This window comes from Cricetulus griseus, chromosome 2, assembly GCF_003668045.3.
Source record: "Cricetulus griseus strain 17A/GY chromosome 2, alternate assembly CriGri-PICRH-1.0, whole genome shotgun sequence".
Classification (NCBI taxonomy): Eukaryota; Metazoa; Chordata; class Mammalia; order Rodentia; family Cricetidae; genus Cricetulus; species Cricetulus griseus.
In genome coordinates, this window is record NC_048595.1 from 395,177,912 (window position 1) to 395,202,555 (window position 24,644).

At 44.9% G+C, this 24,644-nt stretch overlaps 1 protein-coding gene across 3 annotated transcripts; it reads left to right on the forward strand.

Moving 5' to 3' along the window:
• The first annotated feature begins 14,864 nt into the window (after nucleotides 1–14,864).
• Nucleotides 14,865–24,586, forward strand: Ccdc65 (coiled-coil domain containing 65). 3 transcript variants are annotated; one of them, XM_027396473.2, is made up of 8 exons: nucleotides 14,868–15,115; nucleotides 15,604–15,771; nucleotides 19,469–19,638; nucleotides 20,250–20,388; nucleotides 21,869–22,066; nucleotides 22,233–22,451; nucleotides 23,880–24,047; nucleotides 24,134–24,586. In XM_027396473.2, the coding sequence occupies exons 1-8, from the start codon at nucleotides 14,984–14,986 to the stop codon at nucleotides 24,443–24,445; spliced, it is 1,506 nt and encodes a 501-aa protein (XP_027252274.1). In that variant the 5' UTR covers nucleotides 14,868–14,983; the 3' UTR covers nucleotides 24,446–24,586. The 3 variants fall into 3 exon arrangements, with proteins under 3 accessions (XP_027252277.1, XP_027252274.1, XP_027252276.1); XM_027396475.2 differs by lacking the exons at nucleotides 19,469–19,638; nucleotides 20,250–20,388; XM_027396476.2 differs by lacking the exons at nucleotides 19,469–19,638; nucleotides 20,250–20,388; nucleotides 21,869–22,066; ... (1 more) ...; nucleotides 23,880–24,047; nucleotides 24,134–24,586 and adding an exon at nucleotides 16,164–18,416 and having other exon boundaries at nucleotides 14,865–15,115.
• The last annotated feature ends 58 nt before the right edge of the window (nucleotides 24,587–24,644 follow it).

A 24,644-nucleotide genomic window follows, 5' to 3' on the forward strand; every position in this document is an offset into this window, starting at 1 on the left:
TGAGATGGCTTAGCTGGCAAAGGTGGCCGCTGCCAAGCTTGAACACCTGACTGTGATACCTAGAATCTACTTAGTGGGAGCAGAGAAGGGACTCTGGAAAGCTGTCCTCAACCAACAGAAGAGCACTGAGGCACTTGTGTGCACCACCACCCTCAACATCCATCCGTCTGTCCATCCATCCATCCATCCATCCATCCATCCATCCATCCATCCATCCAGTGTAATAAATCACTTTAAAACAGAAAAACCGGCTAGAGAGATGGCTCAGTGGTTGAGAATACTGGCTGATCTTCCAGCGGACCCAAGTTCAGTTCTCAGCCAGCACGCACAGGCAGCTCACAACTGTCCATAACTCCAGTTCCAGGGGAACTGACACCCATGACAAAACACCAATGCACATAAAAAAAAAATAAGTTAAAACAAAACAAAACAGAAAACCAGTTGGCATAAAATAGGTAAACAGAAAGTGCAAACCAGAAAAGACAGTGACAAAGGTCATCTGCTGCTCTTTAGCCTGGGTGGCTGGACAAGTAATGTTAGCCCGAGATCTAAAGGATGTAAAGAAGTCAACAGGCAGCCGGGTGTTAGTGGCACACACCTTTAATCCCAGCACTCAGGAGGCAGAGGCAGGTGGATCTCTGTGAGTTCAAGGCCAGCCTGGTCTGAGCACTCAGAGCGAGTGCCAGGATAGGCTCCAAAGCTACACAGAGAAACCCTGTCTCGAAAAACCAAAAAAAGAAAAAAAAAATGTCAACAGGCAAAGACATTCTGGTAGAAGGGACAGCCTGTGACAATCACTTGAGTACGTACTTCATGTGTCAGAGCACACTGGACCGGGAAATCTATTTAGTATTTCCTGATGGTTTTTTTTTTAATTAAGTATTATTTTATATGAATGGGTGTTTTGCATATCCTGACAATTTTTAAATCTAAATTATTTAATTTTATGTATATTGGTGTTTTGCCTGGATGTATGTCTGTACACTATGTGCAGGTCTCACACCCATAAAAACCAGAAGGGGGCCACTGGAGGCCCAGAAACTGCAGTTGAAGATAATTGTGTGCTGCCATGTGGGTGCTGAGGGTTTAACCTAGGTCTGGAGCAACAAGTGCTCTTAGCTACTAAGTCAGCTCTCCAGCCCCTGACACTGTTTTTGAGACAGGGTTTCTCTATGGATCCCTAGCTGTCCTGGAGCTCCCTCCATAAACCAGGCTGGCCTCAAACTCACAGAGATCTGCCTGCCTCTGCTTCCTGAGTGCTGGGACTAAAGGTGTGTGCCGCCGCCACCGCCGCCTCCGCCTCCGCCGCCGCCGCCATTACTACCACCAATTCACTGACCATCTTTTTTTTTTTTTTTTTTTTTTTTTAACCAGAGTGCATTGCATCTAGTATTTCAGGCATTTCAGAAGATAAATGCACACATCTAATTATACACATCTCTGCCTTATTTAGTATCTATAATATATATTATATATATATATATATATATATATATAATATATATATTCTTTTGGCTCTTTTTGGGAGCCTGCCACCCAGTTCTCAAATAAACACACATGGAGGCTTATTCTTTCCTATGAAGGTCTCGCCTTAGCTTAGCTTTTCTTAAATTATCCTATCTATCTTTTGCCTCTGGACTTTTACCTTTTTCTATTTCTGAATATCTTTCTTTCTGACTCCGTTGCTGGTTCTGTAGCTGGGTGGCTGGTCCCCGATGTCCTCCTTGGTCTCTCTTGCTTGCTTCTTTCCCAGAGTTCTCTTTTTACACTCTCTGCCTGCCAGCCCCACCTAGCCTTTCTCTTGCCTTGCTATTGACTATTCAGCTCTTTATTAGACCAATCAGGTGTTTTAGGCAGGCAAAGTAACACAGAGTTAAACAAATGCAACATAAAAGAATACAACACATCTTTGCATCATTAAGCAAATGCTCCACAAAGCTGGGTAGTGGTGGCGCATGCCTTTAATCCCAGCACTCAGGAGGCAGAGGCAGGCGGATCTCTGTGAGTTCGAAGCCAGTCTGGTCTCCAGAGTGAGTGCCAGGATAGGCTCCAACGCTACACAGAGAAACCCTGTCTCGAAAAACCAAACAAACAAACACAAAAAACAAACAGAAAAGAAAACAAAAATAAAAAAAATTCTCCACAGCATAAACAAATGTAACACATCTTAAAATAATATTCTACAACAAGTGTTAAGGTGTGCTTTGGGTTGCAATCTAACATATATTCATGGGCAGGGGTGGCAGCTCTATTGGTGAAGCACTTGCTCGAAGGCATGAGAACCTGAGATTGATCCTCCAGGATTTGAGGATCCCTGGGACTCTCTGGCTAAGGAGTCTAGCCTTCCTGCTGAGATCCAAGCCAATTGGGGATTGCCTCAAATCAAGGTAGAAAGGGACTAAAGAATGACAGTGGAGGTTGTCCTCTGGCTTACACGCACAGGGGCACAAGTGCACCTAACACAAACACAAACACACACAACCTCTGCGTTAGTCAGGGTTCCCTAAAGGATCAGAACTTACAGAATGAAGATATCTGTATCTGTACAGTTCTATATCTATATAGAAACATATATGGAATGTTTTGGAATGGCATACAGACTGTGTTCTAGGTAGTCCAATAATGGCTGCCTACCAATGGAAGGTCGAAGAATCCAGTAGTTGCTCAGCCCAGGAGGCTGGATGTCTTAGCTGGTTTTTGGTATAGGCCAGAATCCCAAAGAACTAGCCTCTAATGCCATTGAAGGAATGGACTTGTCAGTGAGAGCAAGCAAAGAGCAAAAGCTTCCTTCTTCCATGACCTTTATATGGGCTGCCAGCAGAAGGGGTGGCCCAGATTGAAGGAAGATCTACCCTTTAATCTGGATTAAAAGTGGGTGTTCTCACTTCAAGTGATTTAATTAATTAAAAAATCTCACAGGCATAAAACCCACTTGGGTTTTGTTTAATTCCAAATGTAATCAAGTTGACAACCAACAATAGCCATCACAACTCCCTCCCCCTAGAAATCATGTATTCCTGTCTACTACTTTTGCAGAGGACCTGGGTTTGGTTCCCAGCTGCATGGGACAATTTATAACCACCTGTAATTCCAGTTCAAGTGGATCCAATGCCCTTTTATGGCCTTCATGAGCACGAGGTATGCATGTTTTATACATATACACATACATGCAAGCAAAATATTCATATTCATATACATATTTTGTATAATACATTATATTGTATATTTTGTGATATATATATATATATATATATATATAATATATATATATATATATGAAAAGCCAGGACATACCTTTAATCCCAGCACTCTGGAGGCAGATGCAAGCAGATCCCTGTGAGTTTGAGGCCAGGCTGGTAACAGAGCTGGTTCCAGGCCAGCCAAAGCTACATAGTAAGACCCTGTCTCAAAACCAAAACACAAACAGCTTCACAAGAAAATTTTGAACAGCCTGACAGTGGTGGCAGTGCATGCCTTTAATCCCAGCACTTGGGTGGCAGAGGCAGATGAATCTCTGTGAGTTTGAGGCCAGCCTGGTCTACCAAGCAAGTTCTGGGACGACCAGGACTGTTACACAGAAAAACCCTGTCTTGAAAAACAAAAACAACAACAAAGAAACTTTTAAACATCCATCTGGGCTGCCAGAAGTGCTGTCTACCCTAGTCTGATCATTCCATGCTGTCTGCATGTGTGGAAATGTCTTGGCTAAGCTTTGGAGTGAAGGCAGGAGGAGGCAGGAGACTCACACTCTGTGGTCTCTCCAATCTCCTTACCACATGTGGTCCCAGAGGGATGACTACCCCTGAGTGTCCTTGGCTGCTGTCTACCCCTCTCTGCCTCTGTAGCATCCATTAGTTCAGCTCTAATGGGACAGAACACAGGCTTCTTCAGCACTCTCTTCAGCACCTCTGTCATTCTGCTCCAGCCCCAACCTCAAACATTCTGTACTTCCCCACTAATTCCTGGTCAGCCTCAGTGGCTTCCTCTCCTTTCTCCTTCCCTCACTCCTTTTCCTTCTCTCTTTTTCTGGTACCTTGTACAGCTAAACAAGTATTCTACCTGACGTGCATCCTCAGCACTAAAAGAGAGAGACAGAGACAGAGACAGAGAGACACAAAGAGAGTCTAGCTCTCTTGCCTAGACTGGTCTTGAACTCACTCTGAAGTCCAAGCCTGCTCTGGGTAGCTATCTTCCTGCCTCAACCCTCTGAGTAACTGGGATTTCAAGCATAAGACACCACATCCCATTATTCCCATTCTTCTTTTTCTCCCCCCACCCCCGAGACAGGGTTTCTCCTTGAAACAGTCCTGGCTGTCCTGGAACTCATTCTGTAGACCAGGCTGGCCTTGAACTCACAGAGATCTGCCGGCCTCTGCCTCCTGACTGCTGGGAATAAAGGTGTGTGCCACCACCACAGGCTTTGTTTTTCTTTTTAAAGCAGGGTTTCTCTGTATAGCCCTGGCTGTCCTGAAATTTACTCTATAGACCAAGTTGGCCTGCGACTAAAGGTGTGAGCTGCCACCGTCCTGCCTGTATTTGGTTTTCTTTACTCTTTGGGGGCCTGCTACCCAGCTCCGAAATAATCACATGAAGACTTATTCTTACTTATGAATGCCCTGCCTTTGCTTGGCTTGCTTCTAGCCAGCTTTTCTAACTTAAATTATCCTGTTTCCCTTTAACTATGTTTGCCTGTGGGCTTTTTACTTTTTTTTTTTTTTAAAGACAGGGTTTCTCTGTAGCTTTGGAGGCTGTCCTGGAACTTGCTCTGTAGACCAAGATGGTCTCGAACTCACAGAGATCCACCTGCCTCCTAAGTGCTGGGATCAAAGGTGCACACCACCACCGCCAAGCAATCTTTCTTTATTCTTTTCTTTGCTTTATCTATATATCTTTTTTTCCCTTCTTACTCGGAGGCTGGCTATGTGTCTAGCCTCTGGCATCCTCCTCTCCTTTTCTCGCTCCTCCCTCCTCCCTAGATTTTTCCTCTTATTTATTCTCTCTGCTCACCAGCCCCACTTATTGTTTCTCCTGCCTAGCCATTGGTCATTCAGCTCCTTATTAGACCTTCAGGTGTTTTAGACAGGCAAAGTAACACAGCTTTACAGAGTTAAACAAATACAACATAAAAGAATACAACACACATCTGGGCGTTGGTGGTACATGCCTTTAATCCCAGCACACGGGAGGCAGAGGCAGGCGGATCTCTGTGAGTTCGAGACCAGCCTGGTCTACAAGAGCTAGACAGGACAGCCTCCAAAGCCACAGAGAAACCCTGTCTCGAAAAACCAAAAAAAAAAAAAAATTCCACAGCATAAATGAATGTAACACATTTTAAACTAACATTCCACAACACAAGCCCATTTTCATTGTCTGTTCTCCTGCTCCACCTACCTTCACACACACACACACACACACACACACACACACACACACACACACACACACACGCAGGCTGCCGGGCACTGTGCAGGCACTCAGAGCAATGTTTTGTTTTCCTTCTATTGAACATAAGCCATTTCAAGACAGGAAGGGGCTTATGAGGCATCCAAAGTCATATGAAATGTTTTTAATTTCGTGGTATATTCTTCCTGGAGGAGAATCTATATACTTTTTTTTTTTCATGATCTTAAAGGATCTGTGTGAGATGGCTCATCAGCTAAGCACACTGGCTGCTCTTCCCGACAGGGGCAGGGTTTGGCTCCCAGCACATGGCGGCTCACAACCATCTGTGATTCCGATACACTCTTCTGTCACCCGAGGCTCACATGTGGTTCACAAACACACATGCAGACCAAATACCCATATAAATAAAAATAATTGTTTAAAAAGATATGACACTCCCCCCTCAAAATAGGTTAAGAATCATTGTGCGTTCTATAAATATTTGTTCTGATTGACTGCATCTGTAACAGTTGCATACTCAATAAACACTGAATGAATGAGTAAACCTCCCCCTCATTAGGCTCTTTGTTTTTCAATGGGACAAAAACAGCAACAACCAAAAAAAAAAAAAAAAAAAAAAAAAACTCAAAAGACTGAGGGGGAAGTGTTGATTATTTCATCCCCCTATCCTGTGACCCCAAGTACCATCTCAGCGGGACCCACTACTTAAGACACACACTTCAGTGGCTCCCAGCACCTGCCAACACCCATCTCCTGTCCTGAAATCCTCAGACTGCGCCTTTGCAGCCTGTCTGCTGAAAATAACCCTGAAGCTGGGGGTGTGAGCGCTACTGCACTCTTCCGCAGAGGGAGATTCTGCCCCCTGCCGGTCGCTCAGCTCCTTTGACCCCAGGGGAGAACCAGGTGACTGACTTCAAGACCGAGGTCCCCATGCGGGAACGGAGGCTGCGAGGCAGAGGAGCGGTGGAAGGAGCGCATCCCCCACGGGATAGGTTTCCAGCCTGCGACCTGGCTTGAGTCTGGGGCGGCTGCGCTTCCTTCCCAGGATTCAGGTCTCCCAGGCTCGCAGTTTGGGAGGCCGGAGCGAGGCGCCTGTAGAGACGCATCTTGAACTCCAGGGAGATCCGGTCGCTCATGCTTGGCTTTCTCATCGATCCCTTTTCCCTAGGTCCGACTGGGACACCTTTCGATCCTGAGTCAATTCTCTGCATCGCCTACACTTGACGTGAGTGCGGTATACCAGCCGCCCCATCACCATGGAAACAGAAGCCTCTGCATCCATCCTAGAACACATTTGCGAAGCTATGAGAAAGATCTGGATTTGGGAGGGAGGGTCATAAAGGTTACTGAATAACATGAACCATGTGAAGATTGTTGGCTTTCCTGTCAAGACGTTAACGCTGTCGTCTCAGACCATCCAAACCGATCAACTTCTGATGGAGCCTTGAGCTAAACGTCCCTAAGCATCACTTCTCTCATCTGTTAAATAAAAATAATTGCTGCACTTACTTCACAGGGCTGTTGTAAGAATCCCATTAAGTAATGCACACTTAACACTTAAGTCAGTGCTCAGCACACAGTGAATGCTCAAAATGTAGTTATTCGACATCATTTCTGCATATTTATTATTTAGGTGTGTATTATTTCTGCTGCTAAATTGCTAGTCCCTTGATAATAGCGCCTTTTGGACCAGGCATGGAGGCACACACCTGTAATTGCAGCACTTGAGAGGCGGAGGCAGGGGGATCAGGATATATAAGGTTAGAGTCAGCTACATAATGTGTTCAAAGCCAGCCTGAACGTTAGATCCCATCTCAAAAAAAAATGAAAAAAAAATGGAAAATTATAAATTTCCTTTTCAGTCTCGTGTGTGGGTGAGTGTGTGTGTGTGTTAGTGTGTGTGTGTGTTGCACGAATATGAGTGTGTGGCTCAGATTGTGTACCTATTTTCAGAAATGCTGAGGCCAGAGCAGCACATTGGGTGTTCTCCTCCACTCTACTCTACTTCTTGCCTAAAACAAGGCCTCTCGGAAGCTGGAAGTCCAGCATGTTGGCTAGGCTAGCTGGCCAATAAGAGTTCAAGGCCTTCCTGGCTTCATGCCATGATACTAGGGTTACAGACATAATCCAGCCATGTCAGGCATTTTACTTGTGTGTTGTGGTTTGAATTCTGGTCCTCAAGCTTGCAGAGCAAGTGCTCTCACCACTGAGCATCTCCCTGGCCATCTGTTTGCTTTTCTTCCTGTCTCTATTTTGGATACCAAAATTCTAACCATGCTTGCCCTTCCACCCTGGGCTGTCACACTGTCTCCCTGAAGAGACCCCCCTTCATACAGAGTGCCTGCAGACTACTGCTGGCTTTCACTCGGGTCTGGGGAGTTAACCCTCAAGTGTGGGCCCCTGGACTTCACCAAAGTATGAGCAAAAACTCTTAACTGAATCCACAAATGAAAACATGTTCACAAGCCAGGACTGGCAGCCCAGGCCTGCCACTTTGGCTACGTGAAGAGGCTAAAACAGAAAGTTCAAAAATTCTAGGCAAATCTGTAAAGTTCTATCTTAAAAATAAAGAGCTGAGTGTGGTGGCATATGCCCAGAAGACAGAGGCAGGCAGATCTCTCTGAGTTTGTGGTCAGCCTGGTCTAACAGTTTGCTCCAGGCCAACCAGAGTTACATAGTGACACCCTGTCTCAAAGCAAAAACAAAAAGACTTTTAATGGGAAAGCCATATAATTATATACATTTATATTTTTATTTTGTTTTTGAGACAGGGTATTATGTAACTCAGGATAGCTTTGAGCTTTCTATGAATTTTACACTGGCCTTGAACTCTGAATCCTCCTGTGTCCAGCTCCCAGGTGCTGGCCTTAAAGATGTATTCCACCCCCTGACTTATGTGACAATATTAGCAGAAATTAGGGGAGCTCTAAATAGAGGGATGGCTAATGATCTTGAGTTAAAGACTCATTCTCATAAAGGTGACCGTTCTCTTCAAACTCACCTAGAAATTCACTGTGATTCCCTCAAACTCCAACTGCTGGAAAACGGACAAGCTGGTGCATGAATTTGTGCAAAAATGCAAAGCCCAAGGACAACCAAGAAGGTCTTTGAGAGGAACATGCATGCATCAACGACTATAATAAATCTCCAATACTGGAGACAGCGTGCCATGGGTACAATAATAAACAAATACCATCATGGAACAAATAAAGGACTTAAACACAAACCCACTCGAATATGGATTTTTTTTTGTTTTTAAAGAATTCCTTTTTTAAAGATTTTATTTAGTTATCATGTATACAACATTCTGCTTCCATGTATATCTGCACACCAGAAGAGGGCACCAGATCTCATAATGGATGGTTGTGAGCTACCATGTGGTTGCTGGGAATTGAACTCAGGACCTCTGGAAGAGCAGTCGGCACTCTTAACCTCTGAGCCACCTCTCCAGCCCACAATGGATTCTTGAGTCATGATGGAGGGAATAATGAAGAACAGCGAGGAAATATTCCCAAGGCACGGACCAAAGCACAAGGTCACATATTAGTTTTAGGTATAAATATAAAAGGCATTAAAGGCCAAGCTTTCATAATTAAAAATAAAGTTGAGATGATACTATTTTGGTCAGTCTGGAATGCTATAATAAAATAAAATGTATGTGGGATTCTTTATTGGGACTACCCGCTCCCCAAATAACCACAAAGAGACTTATTATTAATTATAAATGTTTGGCTGCTAGCTTAGGCTTGTTACTAACTAGTTCTTACAACTTAAATTAACCTATATTTCCTGTCTACACTCTACCTTGTGGTGGCACCTTTTTTCAGCACAGCACAGTTCATCTCCTGCTTCCTGGGTGTCTGGCTGGTGACTCAGCCTTTTTTCTTCCTTGTGCTCTCATTTTGTCTGCAAGTCCCACCTAACCTCTACCTGCCTAGCTATTGGCTATTTAGCCTTTTATTAAACCAATGAGAACAACGATTATTCACAGTGTACAAAAAGATTGTTCCATAACACACACACACACACACACACACACACACACACACACACACACACCAGAACAATAAAGCTTCTAGAAATCACCTAGGAACCAACCTTACTGGGTTTAAGAAAATGCTTCTCAAATGCTATACAGAAGGGTTATGACTTAGGTTGTAGCACTTATTGAGCAAATGTTAGATAATCCTGGCTCCATCCCTGGTACACAAGAGTAACAAAAAGTGAAAAGAGAAAGGCTAAATATTATGGCATGTGAATTAAATTTGTTAGTTAACAGTGAAAAAAATGAAAGTGGAGAGGAAATCTAGGGGCCAGAGAGATGGCTTAGTGTGTAAAAGGTGTCTGCAACCAAGCTTGGCCACCTGGGTTCAAGTCCTGGGATTGATTCCTGAAAACTGTCCTTGGACTTCCGTGTGTGTGTGTGTGTGTGTGTGTGTGTGTGTGTGTGTGTGTGTACTTGTGTGTAAAACACACATACTAAATACATAAATGTTTACAAAAAAGCTTTAGGCTCGGAGAAAAAGTGGGGACACACACTGATAAAGAGCCTATATTCAGTCCGTGAGGTGAGAGTTGATGGTATAGCTCAGCCTAACACATTCCAGGCAGTGGGTTCAATCCTTGAGAAAAGAAGAATGATAGACAGGCAGGTTGCAAGTTGCCCTCTGACCTTCTCACATTCACTGCAGCATGTGTGAGTGGGCACACACAGACACAAATAAATATAACAGAAAACAACAGAAAAGAAGTCAAGAAAGAGAATGGACAACCTCAAATCTGATCAACATAAAGCTTGCTGTAAAAGTGGGCAAGAAGCTCAGACAGACGTGCCACAAAAGATGTTCTAACAGTAAATAAACTTGGGAACGAGTAAGCTCAGATCTGCCTTCCCCGAACACAGTGCTTCTGCCAAAACCACCACCCATGACTTAGAGGATATCTCATCTACAGTGTCACTTCATAGCAAGCAAAGCATGGCACTGGATCGATGCTTATGATATTAACTCCCTTACAATGTTCCTTAATGATCTGAAGTTGCTGGCTGGATAAAAACCTTTCTGGTCTTTTGAAGACACCATTACAATACCAGGGAAGTGGTGATACCTTGCAGAGCTGAGGCAACATTCCCCAGCAGGCTGAATATGCTGGGTATCAATTGCCAATGTACATGCTGATTCTCCGAGAGCCAGGATTGATGGATCAAGAAATTAAGAGCTAGAAATAGGTTAGCATTTGGGAGGTGAGGCAGAAAGATCAGGAGTTTGGGGATATCCTTGATTACATAGTGAAGTCAGCCTGGGTTACAAGAGAGCCCCATCTCAAGGAAAAAAAAAAACATATATGAGGCTGGGGAAGGAAGGGAAAGGAAAGAAGGGAGGAAAGAGAAGAGAAGAATGAAGGATCTGGGATTGGGAGGGGAGCCACTAAGCACTGTCACCCCTGATTCCCTAACAAACATTTTTCTGTCCTCCTGCTCTACTGGCCTAGCTCTCTCAAGAGAGGCATGCTCCCACTGGGAGATACTCAATGACTTATGGAACTGGAAGTTGAAACTAAACCTTGGCCACTTTGGGCTCTTCATGACTTTGAATCAACAGACCAAGAATGGAGTTATGGTATTGTTGGAAACAATTCATCTTCACTAGCAAGGAGAAATTGATATACTACTCCATGGTGGAGATAAGTAAGAATATGTCTGAAATGCAGGACGTCTCTAGGGCCTTTCCTAGTCTTTCTGTGTCTGTGACTAAGGTAAGTGAGAAAATAAGAACAATACAGACAGGACAATTAATAGCCCAGATCCTTCAGAAATCCCACCAGATAACTGTGCTTATTATAGAGAAAGGCAAAGCAGAATGGGAGGAGGTAGTTATACTAAACAGGGACATAAGACCAGGGAGAGAGCAGAGGATTGAAAGTATTGCTGTTATGTTTGGCTACGAATGTTTGTATGTAAAAGTAGTCAGCATGATGGTGCACACCTTTAATCCCAGCACTTGGGAGGCAGAGGCAGGCAGATCTCTGTGAGCTCAAGGCTAGTCTTGTTTATATAGCAAGCTCCAGGCCAGCTAAGGCTACATAGAAACCCTTCAAATAAACCAACAAAATAATTATGGTTATAATAATACCATTATATAATTATAATTGTTAAATAATAGTTTTAGATGTATGACTGTTTGTTTGGCCTACATGCGTGTATGTATACTACATGAATACATTGCTAGAAGGGGCCAAAGGGGGCATCAGATTCCCTGGAACTGGATTTACTGTCATGTGGTAGACAGGAACCCAACCAGAGTCCTCTGCAAGAGTAACAAATGATCATTAGCCACTGTTCCAGCTCCTCAATGACTTTTTGTTGTTTGTTTGTTTGTTTAGACCACGTCTCTCTATACAGCCCTAGCTGTCCTGGAACTTCCTATTAGACCAGTCTGGACTGGAACTCACAGAAATCCACCTGCCTCTGCCTCTTGAGTGCTGAGATTAAAGGCATGCACCACCATACCCAACTCCAATGACTTTTAAAACACAATTTATCAGGATGGAGAGATGGCTCAGAGGTCGAGAAACCTTGCTGCTCTTCCAGAGGACCAGTTCAGTCCTCAACATTCATAGGTGGCTCATAACTGCTGCTATTTCCAGCTACAAAGGATTCAATGCCCTCTTCTGTCCTCTGCAGATACCTATACCTACTACTACTGCGCACGCGCGCGCGCGCGCGCGCGCGCGCGCGCGCGCACACACACACACACACACACACACACACACACACACAGAAAGCCTTATTTTAAAACCTACTAAATATATCAAGCTGTGCAACATGACTCCAGTTTTAGACCATTTTCACCAATCCACATGATCCTTCATGTACATAGACTATTAATCTCCCCTCCCCGGCAAAGGGCAGCTATCTTAGTTCACACTGCTAGGACAGAATACAATACACAGTGTGGCTTCAACAGCTAGTACTGCTTCTCTTAGTCTAGAGAACCAGAAGTCTATGAATATGGTGCTGACAGATTTGGAGTCATGGTCTTGGAAGGCTGTCTTCTTGTATATTCAAAGGCCTACTTGTCACTTTCTTGTCTTGAATATATTTAGTTTTGTTTTTAAGTGTGTAAGTGTTTTGCTTACAGTCACAAATATGCCTGGTGCCTGAGGAGGCCTGAAGAAAGTCTTCGATGGTTGTGAGCCACCATGTAGGCATGGGGAATTGAACCCAGGTCTTCTGGAAGATCAGCCAGTGCTCTTAAGCACTGAGCCATCTCCCAGTCTAGTCTCTTTGTCTGCTAAGGACACTAATCCAATTAAGAGAGCTCACCTTCCTGAGAGTATAAACAGCATTGCTTCCCCAGGCCTCCACCTCCTACTCTAGTTAGTAGCGGTTAGGGTTACAATCATTATCTACTTTCTGTCTTTATGGCTTTGTTTTTCTGAGTATCTCATGTAATTTTCAGAATAACATTGTCACTGCCAGCAAGAAATATGTCTCAATGATGTGGGCAGCAAAGTCTGAGGGATCTCCAGGGAAGAATCCCAGGCTGAGTCAGAATAAAGCAAAGTTACTGTACTGATTAAATGGAAAAACAAGCCAGCTTGGAAGACTGAGGTGCAGACGTGGAGAGAACAACACACCTGGCTGCCTGAGCCATGCTGGTGTGTGACTGGAGAGTTATGATGCTCCTTCAGCTTCCAGTATTCACTTAAAGGAAAGCACACACTGCTTTTTTGTTTTCATTACCCACAGAGTTTTGTCCTTGAAAAGTAGGCTTTTAAACATTTTTTAAGCTAGAAGAGGCAATTCATACCTTTGATCCCAGCACTGGGGAGGCAGAGGCAGATGGGTTTTTATGAGTTTGAGGTCATCCTGGCCTATATAGTGAGTTTCTGGCAATCCAGGGCTATACAATGAGATGCTGTCTCAAAATATTTTTTTAGATTTACTTGTTTTATTGCATCTGTTTTGCCTGTGTGTATGTATGTGTACCTGGTTCCCACAGAGATCAAAAGTGGGAGTCAGATCTCCTGAAACTTATGGACAGTTGTGAACTGCCACGTGGGTAGTGGGAGAGAATCCAGATCTTCTACAAGAGCAGCCAGTGCTCTTATCCTGTGAGCCATCTCTCCATCTCCAAGGAAACCACTTTAAAAGATTTAAAAACTCTTTTGTATATATCTGTGTTCATGCACAAGTGCAGTGTCCACTGGAGCTAGAAAGAGGGATTTTGATCTTAGAGTTATTGGTGGTTGTGATCCCAGGTCATCAGGGTTGGCAGCAACTCCCTTACACACTGAGCCTTCTTACAAGCCCACCTGTTGTGGAATTTTTTGTTTTGTTTTGTTTTTCCAGGCAGGGTTTCTCTGTATTGTTTTGGAACTCACTCTGTAGACCAGGCTGTCCTCGAACTCACAGAGATATACCTGCTTCTGCCTCCTGACTGCTGGGATTAAAGATATGCGCCACCACTATAAATATTCTGTTTATACAACTATTACTTTAACTGTGTAAAGATGTTAATTTTGTTTATGCAACATTTGTTTAATTATGTAAATATGTGTTGCATCTGTTTCACCTCACTTGCGTAAGGCACCTGATTACTCTAATAAAGAGCTGAACGGCCAATAGCTGGGCAAGAGAAAGGCTAGGTGGGGCTGGTGGGCAGAAAGAATAAAAATGAGGTGAGATCTAGGCTCAGAAAGAACAAGAGGAGAAAAGAAGGAAGGAGAGGGAGATGCCTGAGGTCAGCCACCCACCCAGCCACGGTGTAAGAAGGAAAGGACTTATAGAATAAAGAAAGGTAAGAAGGCCCGAGGCAAAAGGTGAATAAATTTAAGTTAAAAGAACTAACCAAAAAAGAAGCCTAAATTAGGCCGAGCAATCATAACTAATAAGAAGCCTCTGTGTCTGCCGGGTGGTAGTGGTGCATGCCTTTAATCCCAGCACTCGGAGGCAGAGGCAGAAGGATCTCTGTGAGTTCGAGACCAGCCTGATCTATAAGAGCTAGTTCCAGGACAGCCTCCAAAGCCACAGAGAAACCCTGCCTCGAACTCCTCCCACTCAAAAAAGAAGCCTCTGTGTCATGCTTTGGGAGCTGGGTGGTGGCTCAAAAGAAAAAGCCTGGTACACTCACCCAAAAAAAAAAAAAAAAAAAAAAAAAAAAGATTATGTGATTATGTGTGTAAGTGGTCTTGACCTGTTTCACGGAATCCAACACCCTCTTCTTCTGGCCTCTGCAGGCACCAGGCATGCCTAGGTATGCAGACATACATTGCAGCAAAACATACCCAAAACAAAACAGTAAAATAGAAAAAATATTTGAAGGCAAGAGAGAGGCAAAGGCAGGTTATGATAAAAGGCTCTCTCTGCAAGAACTGACTGCGGTCCTCCAGCCTGCAGGCGGCGCTAAAAAATAGAGCTCGCCTCCCAATTTCTCACTCCGGCCGCGGTCTTAGCGAAGGTCCTTGTTGCTAGGAGACAATGTGCATCGTTCCGCTCTGGAGCCGGGTGTCGCTGATTGCCTGAGTTCTCTTGGCAGAGTACTGAGTTTTTTGCCTGGACTCGGTCCGCCGCCCAGCCATGCCTAAAAAAGGCAAAAAGGCCAAAATACCCTTATCGGATGAGGAGCAGCTGCTTCTATTTCAGCAGAGGTTGTTGGCAGAGGAGGAGGCTGCCAAGAAAAAAGAGAGGCTGCTCACCCAGTTCTTGAAGGTGATGCTTGTCTGCAGTGTGTCTTGCTCAAACCCACCGCTCATGCGCTAGCGCCGTCGCCTGGGTCTCGTCATTGTGCCCGGCTCATTTACATCTCGCCAGTGCCTCCTTGATCCCAAAATACATGAGTTTCAGACAACATTGTTTTCGGCCTAGGGAATTCTCTGTGAAGCGTGGACAGGGGGAATGGAAATCTGGAAGTATCAACTAAGCTCTGGAATTAGGACAGTAGATGATGTCAAGTGTCCAAATTCAGCTGTCTTGAAAATCCTAATGTTCTGGAGTAGGGTCATTATAAAGTCTTCTATTCTGACTTTTCATCCTGAAGGAAACTCTTCCAAAGAACAAACGGGAGCCCCTGGGTGTTGGTTGCCAAGAGCTTTGGTACTTGAGAATACACAAGGGCTGGTATTTTTCAGGGTGGTATCCGTTATACCGTGGTAGAACTTTGGCCTTGGCTGAAACAGATGTGTTTATCCCTCACACAGGACAAGCTGGCCAAGGAAGAACACAACAGTGCTCTGAACCTTAATAAGATTAACACGCAGTGGAGGACGGTCCTAAGGGAGGTCAAGACTAGAGAGCTTCACAAGGACATCGAGATCCTCAGCCAAACGTTTGAGCGAGTGGTGGACTGCAAGGACAGTGTCATCAAGGTACCCCTCTACCCTAAGAATTCACGAGTAGAATGGGCCTTGTGAATTCATATTGTTTTGAAACAAGGTCATGTATCCCTGTACTGGTCTCAGACTCATGATGTAACTGGTGATGACCTTGAACTCCTCACCCTCCTGTTTTCACTTCTCAACTGCTGGTATTGCAGGTGTGGGCTACACAGCCAGATCTACCTAACTGGCCTTCAAACCTTCATGAGACAAGGCTCTGACAAGCTATCTGGCTAGGTGGATGGAATGATGGCATTTCCTTCTTATTTCCTAATGATTTTAGGAATGCCGGCTCTCCCATTCAGTCTTCAGAATTTAAGATTTATTTATTATTTGTGTGTATGTATGCATGTCTTTCTAAGTTTATGTTATGTGTACTGCAGGCACTCCAAGAGGCCAAAGGAGGCCAGAGGCCCTCAGATTTCCTGGAATGAGAGCTACAAGCAGTTGTGAGTTGCCTAATGTAGGCACTGGAATTCAAACCCAGGTCCTCTGAAAGAACTGTAAGAGCCATCTCTCCAGCCCTTCCCATTCAGTCTTGATGCAAACCAAGAATGACATCTAGTAAATATAGGGACCAGTCCCGGTGATACATGCCTTTATTCCTACTACTCAGGAGGCAAAGACAGGTAGATATCTTGGTCTATACTAAGAGATCCAGGACAGCCAGGGCTCTACTGGCTCAAAACACAAAAACAAACAAACAAAAAACAAAACAAAAGAGAAAAAAATTCACAAGGCCCCTCCCCGAGGTTATACAAGCAGAAACAACGCCTGGGGAGAAGGGACCCTCAGACCAGCTAAGCTGTGGAGCTCAGTGATGCAGCTTCTGTTAGCCATCACCCAGCTCCTCTAAGGAACCCAATAAACTAACTGGTTTACCAAAGTGGACGCTGGCAAAATCGTTAGTCTGGCTCTCTCTCTTCTGGGGACAGTGGATAATTGTTCCTGTTTCTGTAGGAAAACAACACAACACATCCTTAGCCCCCAGGCGATTGTCCCTCCTAAGCAAGAACAGTGTGTCAGTCTGTCAGTTGCCACTAGAGTCACCTGGGCCCGACTGGATTATCGTCACTTCAGCTGGCAGCCAGGAGCCCAGCTGAGCTGTTGACTACAAGTCACATGACCTCTCCATGTGCTTTGGGTTTCTCACAACTGGCTTGGTTTCTGGAGGAAGCATTCCCAGGAACAGGCATTCCAAGAGGCAGGAAATGGAAGCTGCCAGGCCAGAGAAAGGGCTGAGTTGGAACTGCCACAGTTCCAAGTGCCATTCTCACCTCTTCTATTGATTCCATTAATCATAAGGTTACTCAAATTCTCGAAAGTGGAAAAGAGAACTTTTTGCTCCTGCCCTCCCTCCTTCCCACTCTCCCATCTTCCTTTTTCTTTCTGGCCTTTCTCTAGAGATGAGTTTTTCTGGCTTCAAACTCATGATCTTCAAAAGATGTTATTTTTAAATTATGTGTATGTGTCTTGTGTGTGGGGATGTACATGTGAGTGCAGGGAGGCCAGAAGGGGGCATCATATCCCTTGGAGTTAGAGTTGCAGCAGTTGTGAGGCACCTGACTTCAATGCTGGAAACTGAACTCATGAAAAGGAGCAAGTGCTCTTGACCTCTAAGCCGTCTCTCTAACTTCTAAACTCCCAATCATCTTCCTTCCCAAATGCTGGGATTGCAAGCATGTGTCACTAGCCAAACCAGACTCTATCTTTGGTGGAGGAATGACAAAGTCCCATTGCAGAGAATTGTAGGATGGGAGTGTACTCATCTTTGCAATATAGTCTGTCACAAGAAGCCACTTCCTGCTGGCCCCTGAATCACTCTGGCATGGCTTGATTGGTTTTTGATAGCATTTTTGCTTTTTGTTTTGTGCTTGTAGTTAGTACTGGGGATCAAACTCTAGACCTCACCTATGCCAGGTAAACATTCTACCACTGAGACACATTCCTAACTTATAAAATAATTTTGCTGTGTATTGTGGTGCACACCTTTAATCCTAGCATTAGAGAGGCAGAGGCAGGCAGTTCCCTGTGAGTTGGAGGTCAGCTTGGTTTACATAGTTAGTTCTAGACCAACTAAAGCTGCATAGTGAGATACTGTCTCAGTACACACACACACACACACACACACACACACACACACATTTATTATACATATCACACACACATACACACGTCTTGTTAAGTACCCAGGCTGCAAACTCATTACATAACCCAGAAACTTTGCAATGCTCTTGCATCAGTGCCCTGGTATTATGGGCGTGCATCACCATGGCTACTTTGCTAATTTGTATAAGAAGATAAACTAGGTTCAAGTTATTTTCTGCCCTCAAACATCCAGTTCCCCAAGGATACCTGGCTTTTTTTAATGGTGGGTGGCTCCACCAGTGTAAATGTTTGTGATCCACAAGACATTGGCCCACTTCACACTTACTTAGAAAAAAATATTTTCATTTTATATCTGAGTGTCTGCATATATGTTAAGTACACCATATACATGCAATGCCCACGTAAAGGGCATTGTATCCCCTGGAACTGGAGTTACAGATGGTGGTGAGCCAAGACTCTATGTGGGTGTTGGGAATCAAACCCTAGTCCTCTGGAAGGGCAGCTGGTGCTCCTAATTGTTGAGCCATCTCTCCAGCCCTCTCTGATGCTATTCTTTTTAAACAAGGTTTTACTATGTAGCCCTGGCTGTCCTGGAACTCTTAGTGTAGACCAAGCTAGTCTTGAATTCACAAATACCTACCTGTCGCTGCCTCCTGAGTAGTAGGAATAAAGGCATGTATCACCGGGACTGGTCCCTATATTTTCTAGATGTCATTCTTGGTTTGCATCAAGACTGAATGGGAAGGGCTGGAGAGATGGCTCTTACAGTTCTTTCAGAGGACCTGGGTTTGAGTTCCAGTGCCTACATTAGGCAACTCACAACTGCTTGTAGCTCTCAGATTCCAGGAAATCTGAGGGCCTCTGGCCTCCTTTGGCCTCTTGGAGCGCCTGCAGTACACATAACATAAACTTAGAAAGACATGCATACATACACACAAATAATAAATAAATCGTAAATTCTGAAGACTGAATGGGAGAGCCAGCATTCCTAAAATCACTAGGAAATAAGAGGGTAATGCCATCATTCCATCATTTCATCTACCTAGCTAAACGTGTGTGTGTGTGTGTGTGTGTGTGTGTGTGTGTGTGTGTGTGTGTGTGTTTGTGTGTGTGTGTGTGTAGGCTAGAGGTTGTCATCAAGCATCTTCCTCGCTTGCTTTTCACCTTATATTTTGAGATTGGAGCTCACTCACCAAATTGGGTAGGCTGGCTGGTCAGTGAGACCTAGGACCCTCCTATGTCTACTCCCCCAATCCCAGGATTACAGGGGTGTCACCACACCAGACTTTTGTTTGTTTGTTTTGTTTTGTTTTTTTGAGACATGGTTTCTCTGTATTGTTTTGGAGCCTGTCCTGGAACTCACTTTGTAGACCAGGCTGGCCTGGAACTCATAGAGATCCACCTGCCTCTGCCTCCCAAGTGCTGGGATTAAAGGTATGAGCCACCAATGCTCAGCTCACACCAGACTTCTGTGGGTGCTGAGGACCCAAGTGATCCCTCTCCCCAGCCACTTGAACCCACTTTTATCTTCTCACGGATGCCACTTGGCCAGAACAGTAATTCTCTCCCCCCTGCCTAGTCTCTGGCTAAGGACTTGACGGAAGCCGAGGAGCAGTATGCCCATGCTCTGCGTAGCCACTTGCACAATGTTGACCAGCTCTTGGCTCTGCAGCGACGACGTCTCAGCCTCCTGGAGGAAAATTACAACATGGAGCTAGAGGTCCTAACGAAAGAGTTTGAGACAGAAAGGTATGGGACCAGAGAGTCAAGAGACTGGCTCCAGGGGAGTTTCCAGAGCCTATCCCCAGTACCCAGGAGCCTCCTTCCTAATCGTAATCCCAGGCAGAGAGGGTCCAAAGTTCCTTGTAAATGAATTCTGTTTAATCTTACAGCCGCAGCTACCTGGACCCCTGCCATGTTCCTGTCTGTACCTCTAATCCCAACTATCAAAGTTCTATCCATCCAGCAGTAGACAGGAATGGGAGAGAGGTTTCACTGTAAACTTACTTTTGGTTTTGTATCATATGAAGGTATTACCTACTCAAAAATCAAAATATTCTTATTCATTCTTTCTGGAAAAACAAAACAAAACTTTCCCTCCCTCCCTGCCAGTCCTTAAAAGTTTGTACCATCCATAGTTTTGTTTTCATTTTTTAAGACAGAGCCTCACTGTGTATCATTGGCTGCTTGGAACATATTATATAGACCAGGCTGCCCTCTAGCTCACAGATACGTGCCTACCTCTGCCTCCCAAGGGCTAAGACTAAAGGAGTGTGCTGCCACACCCGCCCATTCATAGTTATATTACATATTTTTTGTTATTTTTGGTCCACATGCTATATCTATCATGTCTCCTATAGGAAGACAATCATTGACCAGCATGAGAAAGAAATTCACTACCTACAGGATGTCTTCATGGCCATGGAGCAAAACTATTTAGATTCTGAGTATGAAAGCAAGCTGGAGTTCCAGAGCATGTGGGATGATCTGAAAAACAAGGTACAGGAGGAGAATGGTGGACAGGATCTGGATAAACATGTTGAGACCATTTAGGGCAGTCAGAGCTAGGTGAGAGCCCCAGAGCCAACAGTCAATAAAAGTCTGTTGCCACTGAGGTGTCCATGTGCTTCTTTGTGATCTTGTGAAAACTGCTCAGAAGGCAGGACTGTTCTAAAATGTTATGAGAATACATTTTAAGGGAAAAAACAAAACCAAACAAACAAAAAGCTACCCCCATGGCCAACAACAAAAAAACCCAGAGATCATCCTGGCTTCACCCTTTTGTAATGTAGATTAAGAAACAAATCTAAGTCGGTAGACTCTTAATTCTTTCCATTGTAGAGTTTACAAATCTAGTCGACATGCTGAAGTTTGGGCATAGAGTTCTTGGTTTAACTTTAAGTAATCCATTAATTTACTTATTTTTGAGACAGCATCTTGCCGGGCGGTGGTGACACATGTCTTCAATCCCAGCACTCGGGAAGCAGAGGCAGGCAGATCTCTGTGAGTTTGAGACCAGCCTGGTCTACAAGAGCTAGTTCCAGGACAGACTCCAAACCTACAGAGAAATGCTGTCTCAAAAAATCAAAAACAAACAAACAAACAAAAACAAAAAAACAGCATTCTTTCTTTGCCCAGGCTTACCTTGAACTCACTCTCTATGTGGTGGAGATGACCTGAACTACTTTTTTGTTTTTACCTTAAACTTCTGATCCTCCTGCCTCCACCCAAGTGGGGTAGCAGACAGGCACTATCACATGCAACCTGCTTCAACACTAGGGAAGCCCTCTACTGTAAGCTCCACCCCAGCCCGCGCTTCTAATTCAGCCAGTGTTTTACTTTACAGTTTGAATAATTTCCTACATGTAAAAACTGAAAAGATCTCAAATGGAAATCCAAACTATCAGTTTCCCTTTAAAAAGCTAAGAGATCTGCACCAGGCAGTAGTGACACACGCCTTTAATCCCAGCACTCGGGAGGCAGAGGCAGGCGGATCTCTTGAGTTCAAGGCCAGCCTGGTCTCCAGAGTGAGTTTTAAGACAGCTAGAGCTACACAGAGAAACTCCGTCTGGGAAAACAAAAGACAAAAAACAAAACAAACAAAAAAGTTAAGAGATTTGCAACACTAGGCCTTATTCTATTTGTTTGGTTTGGTTTGGTATGGTTTTGGTTTTTCAAGACAGGGTTTCTCTGTAGTTTTGGGAGCCTGTCCTAGAACTCAATCTGTAGACCGGGCTGGCCTTGAACTCACAGAGATGTGCCACCACCGCCCGGCTCCTCATTCAGTTTCTAATTGGCATCATTCTCATGGAGCTGGGCCCACCCCCATGCCTTCCTGTCCAGATCACCAGGACTGCACTACGAATATAATTCACTAAACAACAATCCAAATGGTTCCTGAGGGGTAAGGTTGCCGGCAGGGGTGAATAGGCAGTATAGGGCAACTCCTACCATTTGGTGGTTGGGATATGTTTCCTAGACTTTAGAAGAGAAGCACTTTCTTCGCCTACAACTGGAGAACATAGTAGAGGACCTATGGAGAAGATTCCAGGATGCACTCAAGAACTACACTGATGCCACAGAGGACCGGAAGATTGCCTTTGAGACTCTGAGGATGAAGGATGAGAAAAGCTCCAAAGAGATCGAGATACAGATGAAAAAAATCCAGAAGCTGCAGGTCGGTGCTCAACTGGAGACACTTTTCAGTGTTCCATCTGTCCATTTCTCTCCCAGAGTCTTTTGGATCTTTCACTAGTTGGGTCAAGATGACAGACTCTGCACTTAGTCCCCAGTCTACCCTTTGACCCGTCTGCCTTTGTCAGCTGCCTCTACTGTCCCTCTAGGAGGCCATAAGTTCCCTGAAAGGGAAGATCGTATCCCACAGCCGTGAAAGTGAATGGCAGAACCACTGTGTCCGCAACGACAAGGAGCTGGTGCATATACAGCTCCGAAAGCTTAAGGCCCAAAGGACGCAGGTTCGGGGAGTGTCCCAGGAGAACTTAGTCAAACTCACCCTGGAAAGTAACACCACCCTCAAGGAACTGAAAAAGGTCGTGGAGAAGGTAAAAGGGAGAAGGCAATGGGGACAAAAACCAAGAAACCTGGCTGGAGGTGGAAGGGATTCAGGAGACTTGGGGTAGGGCTACCTCCTCCTTCCTCATTAAGTGGACATTTGTGTTAGCATTTTTTTTTTTTACTCCATTCCCCCCCCCCCAATGAATTGGGTTTTTCAGCTTCCAGAGCCCCCACTTTGCTTTGCCGAGGGTCTTTTCTCTGTGTCTGATGCATGGGCATGTGTTCCCTCACCCCCAATAAATGCCCTCCTCCAACTGCTAATCCTGTCTGAAGCACAGGCTGGCGCTTGAGATTTCTCCACTGCTACCTGCTGGGCTTCAGGTTTTTCCCACCTTTTAATTCTTTAACTGGCAAAGGAAATACAGTCAAGACCCCTAGACTGTATTATTTCCAAACTGAATCATTTTGGGGGCTTGTCTCTGGATTTCTTCTGAAGACAGTATCATTTTGGGACTTAATCTCTAGATTTCTTTTGAGAACTATACCAACTCATCAAGATGCTGTCAGCCATATGACAAGCTCCAAAGATATATGCTGTCATCAAATGGTTGTCTTATGCTCCAAGTCATTACCATTGGTTTTTATTGTGGACTCTTACATAGACCCTCCTCTGAGGCTGACCCCCAATGTTGACCTTTTGTAAGCTTGAAGCAGCTGAGAGCAATGTTTATCACCCCCAAACACCCTAAGAGCAGTTAGGGTGACCTCTGAGACAGGGGCTAAGGGATAATGAAAGTCCAGGAGTTGAACAGACTCCCCAGGAAGCAGACAGACAGAAAGGAGGAGGAGCCATGGCTAGGTAATAAAGGAGGTGAATTTTCAAGATGGCCACTTCTTCTTCAACTTCCTGACTAAAGGGAAAACGTTTATCTCCCACCAGCAGGCCCCCTGCTGATGGCTTGGGCTTAGGAAGTTCAAGGCCTGATCAGGACATGTCACACACAGTTGCAGACCAATCAGCCATCCTATGGGACTTCAAACTGACCAAGCCTAAAGTAGGGGAGGAAGACTCTTGAAAGCTTTACAATCCCCAGATCCCTAGGAGAGATAGAACTTTGCAGCTTCCCAGGCTCCCCCTGTGTGTGTCCACTGCTTGTGTGTTTCCTCACCCCAGTAAAGGCCTTTTTTAACTGGAGGAAAAAGAAAGGAAGGAAGGAGGGAGGGAGAGAAGGAGGGAAGGAAGGAAGGAAGGAAGGAAGGAAGGAAGGAAGGAAGGAAGGAAGGAAGAAGAAAGGAAGGGAAAAGAAGAGTAACAATGAGCTGTGTTTGTGGTAAGAATGCAAAAAGCTGGGATAGTGCTTCGCTTATGGCAGGTGCTGCATCAAATGGGCTTCTGGCTGACTGAGCTGCTCTCCTGGGCTCAAGCAGGGGAACTATCTTGTTTTCCCTAAAATGCCTCTTCACACTCCCAACAGGGTGAACAGATCCTTAAGCTTGCTGAAATATGTAGGAAATTTGAAACAGAGGAAGAGAAAGTACTGCCTTTCTACTCCTCAGCACTGACTCCCAGTGAACAGGAAGAAGTCTCCGAGAGACAGAATCTGACACAGAACCCGGAAGACCTCACAGAGGAGCTGGCCAGGGTAAAGGCCGGGAGGGGAGGGTGGGGGCTGGGCAGCATGTACTGAAGGCTGCATCACCTGCCTCCTTCCTCCACCTCCCCTCACAGGCTATGGTGGACTATTCAGGGATGGAGAACTTCTGGAAGAGATACAACAAGGTGAAGCTGGAGGTGCTGAGTCTCCAGCACAGACGCACGCAGCTGTTAGACATCAGCGGGAAGCTGAGGGAGCTGCTCAAACAGTACCTGGACGGGATCTCAGTGAGCGATGAGGTGCTGAGCCAACTCAACCCGCTCTTTATAGTAAACCACAGAAGCAACCTGCCCCAGCTGTCCACCCCTGCCCAGCCAGAGGACAGAAGGCCTCCAAAGACTTACAACGTCATCGAAGCAGCCCATGTTGTCTCCCGTACCCTGTGATCCAAGGATGAACCTCTTTCCAAACCCCAGAGACTGAGTGCTTTGCTGATTACAAACTTAGGAGGCTCCTGATAGTACTCTGGTTATTGACTATCACTATCCCATACAGTATAATCAATAAATTATTGTTTTTAAATAATACAACTTTTTTCATGATTTATTTTTATGTGCAGTGGTGTCTCGCCTGCATGTTTATCTG

What these genes read in the sequence shown, in the direction of transcription:
- Ccdc65 (XM_027396473.2), top strand. Translation starts at nt 14,984, where the DNA reads ATGCCTAAAAAAGGCAAAAAGGCCAAAATACCCTTATCGGATGAGGAG. An exon ending in GCAAGGACAGTGTCATCAAG is followed by an intron (nt 15,772 to 19,468) that starts GTACCCCTCTAC and finishes CCCCCTGCCTAG; the next exon opens with TCTCTGGCTAAGGACTTGAC. An exon ending in TGAAAAAGGTCGTGGAGAAG is followed by an intron (nt 22,452 to 23,879) that starts GTAAAAGGGAGA and finishes CACTCCCAACAG; the next exon opens with GGTGAACAGATCCTTAAGCT.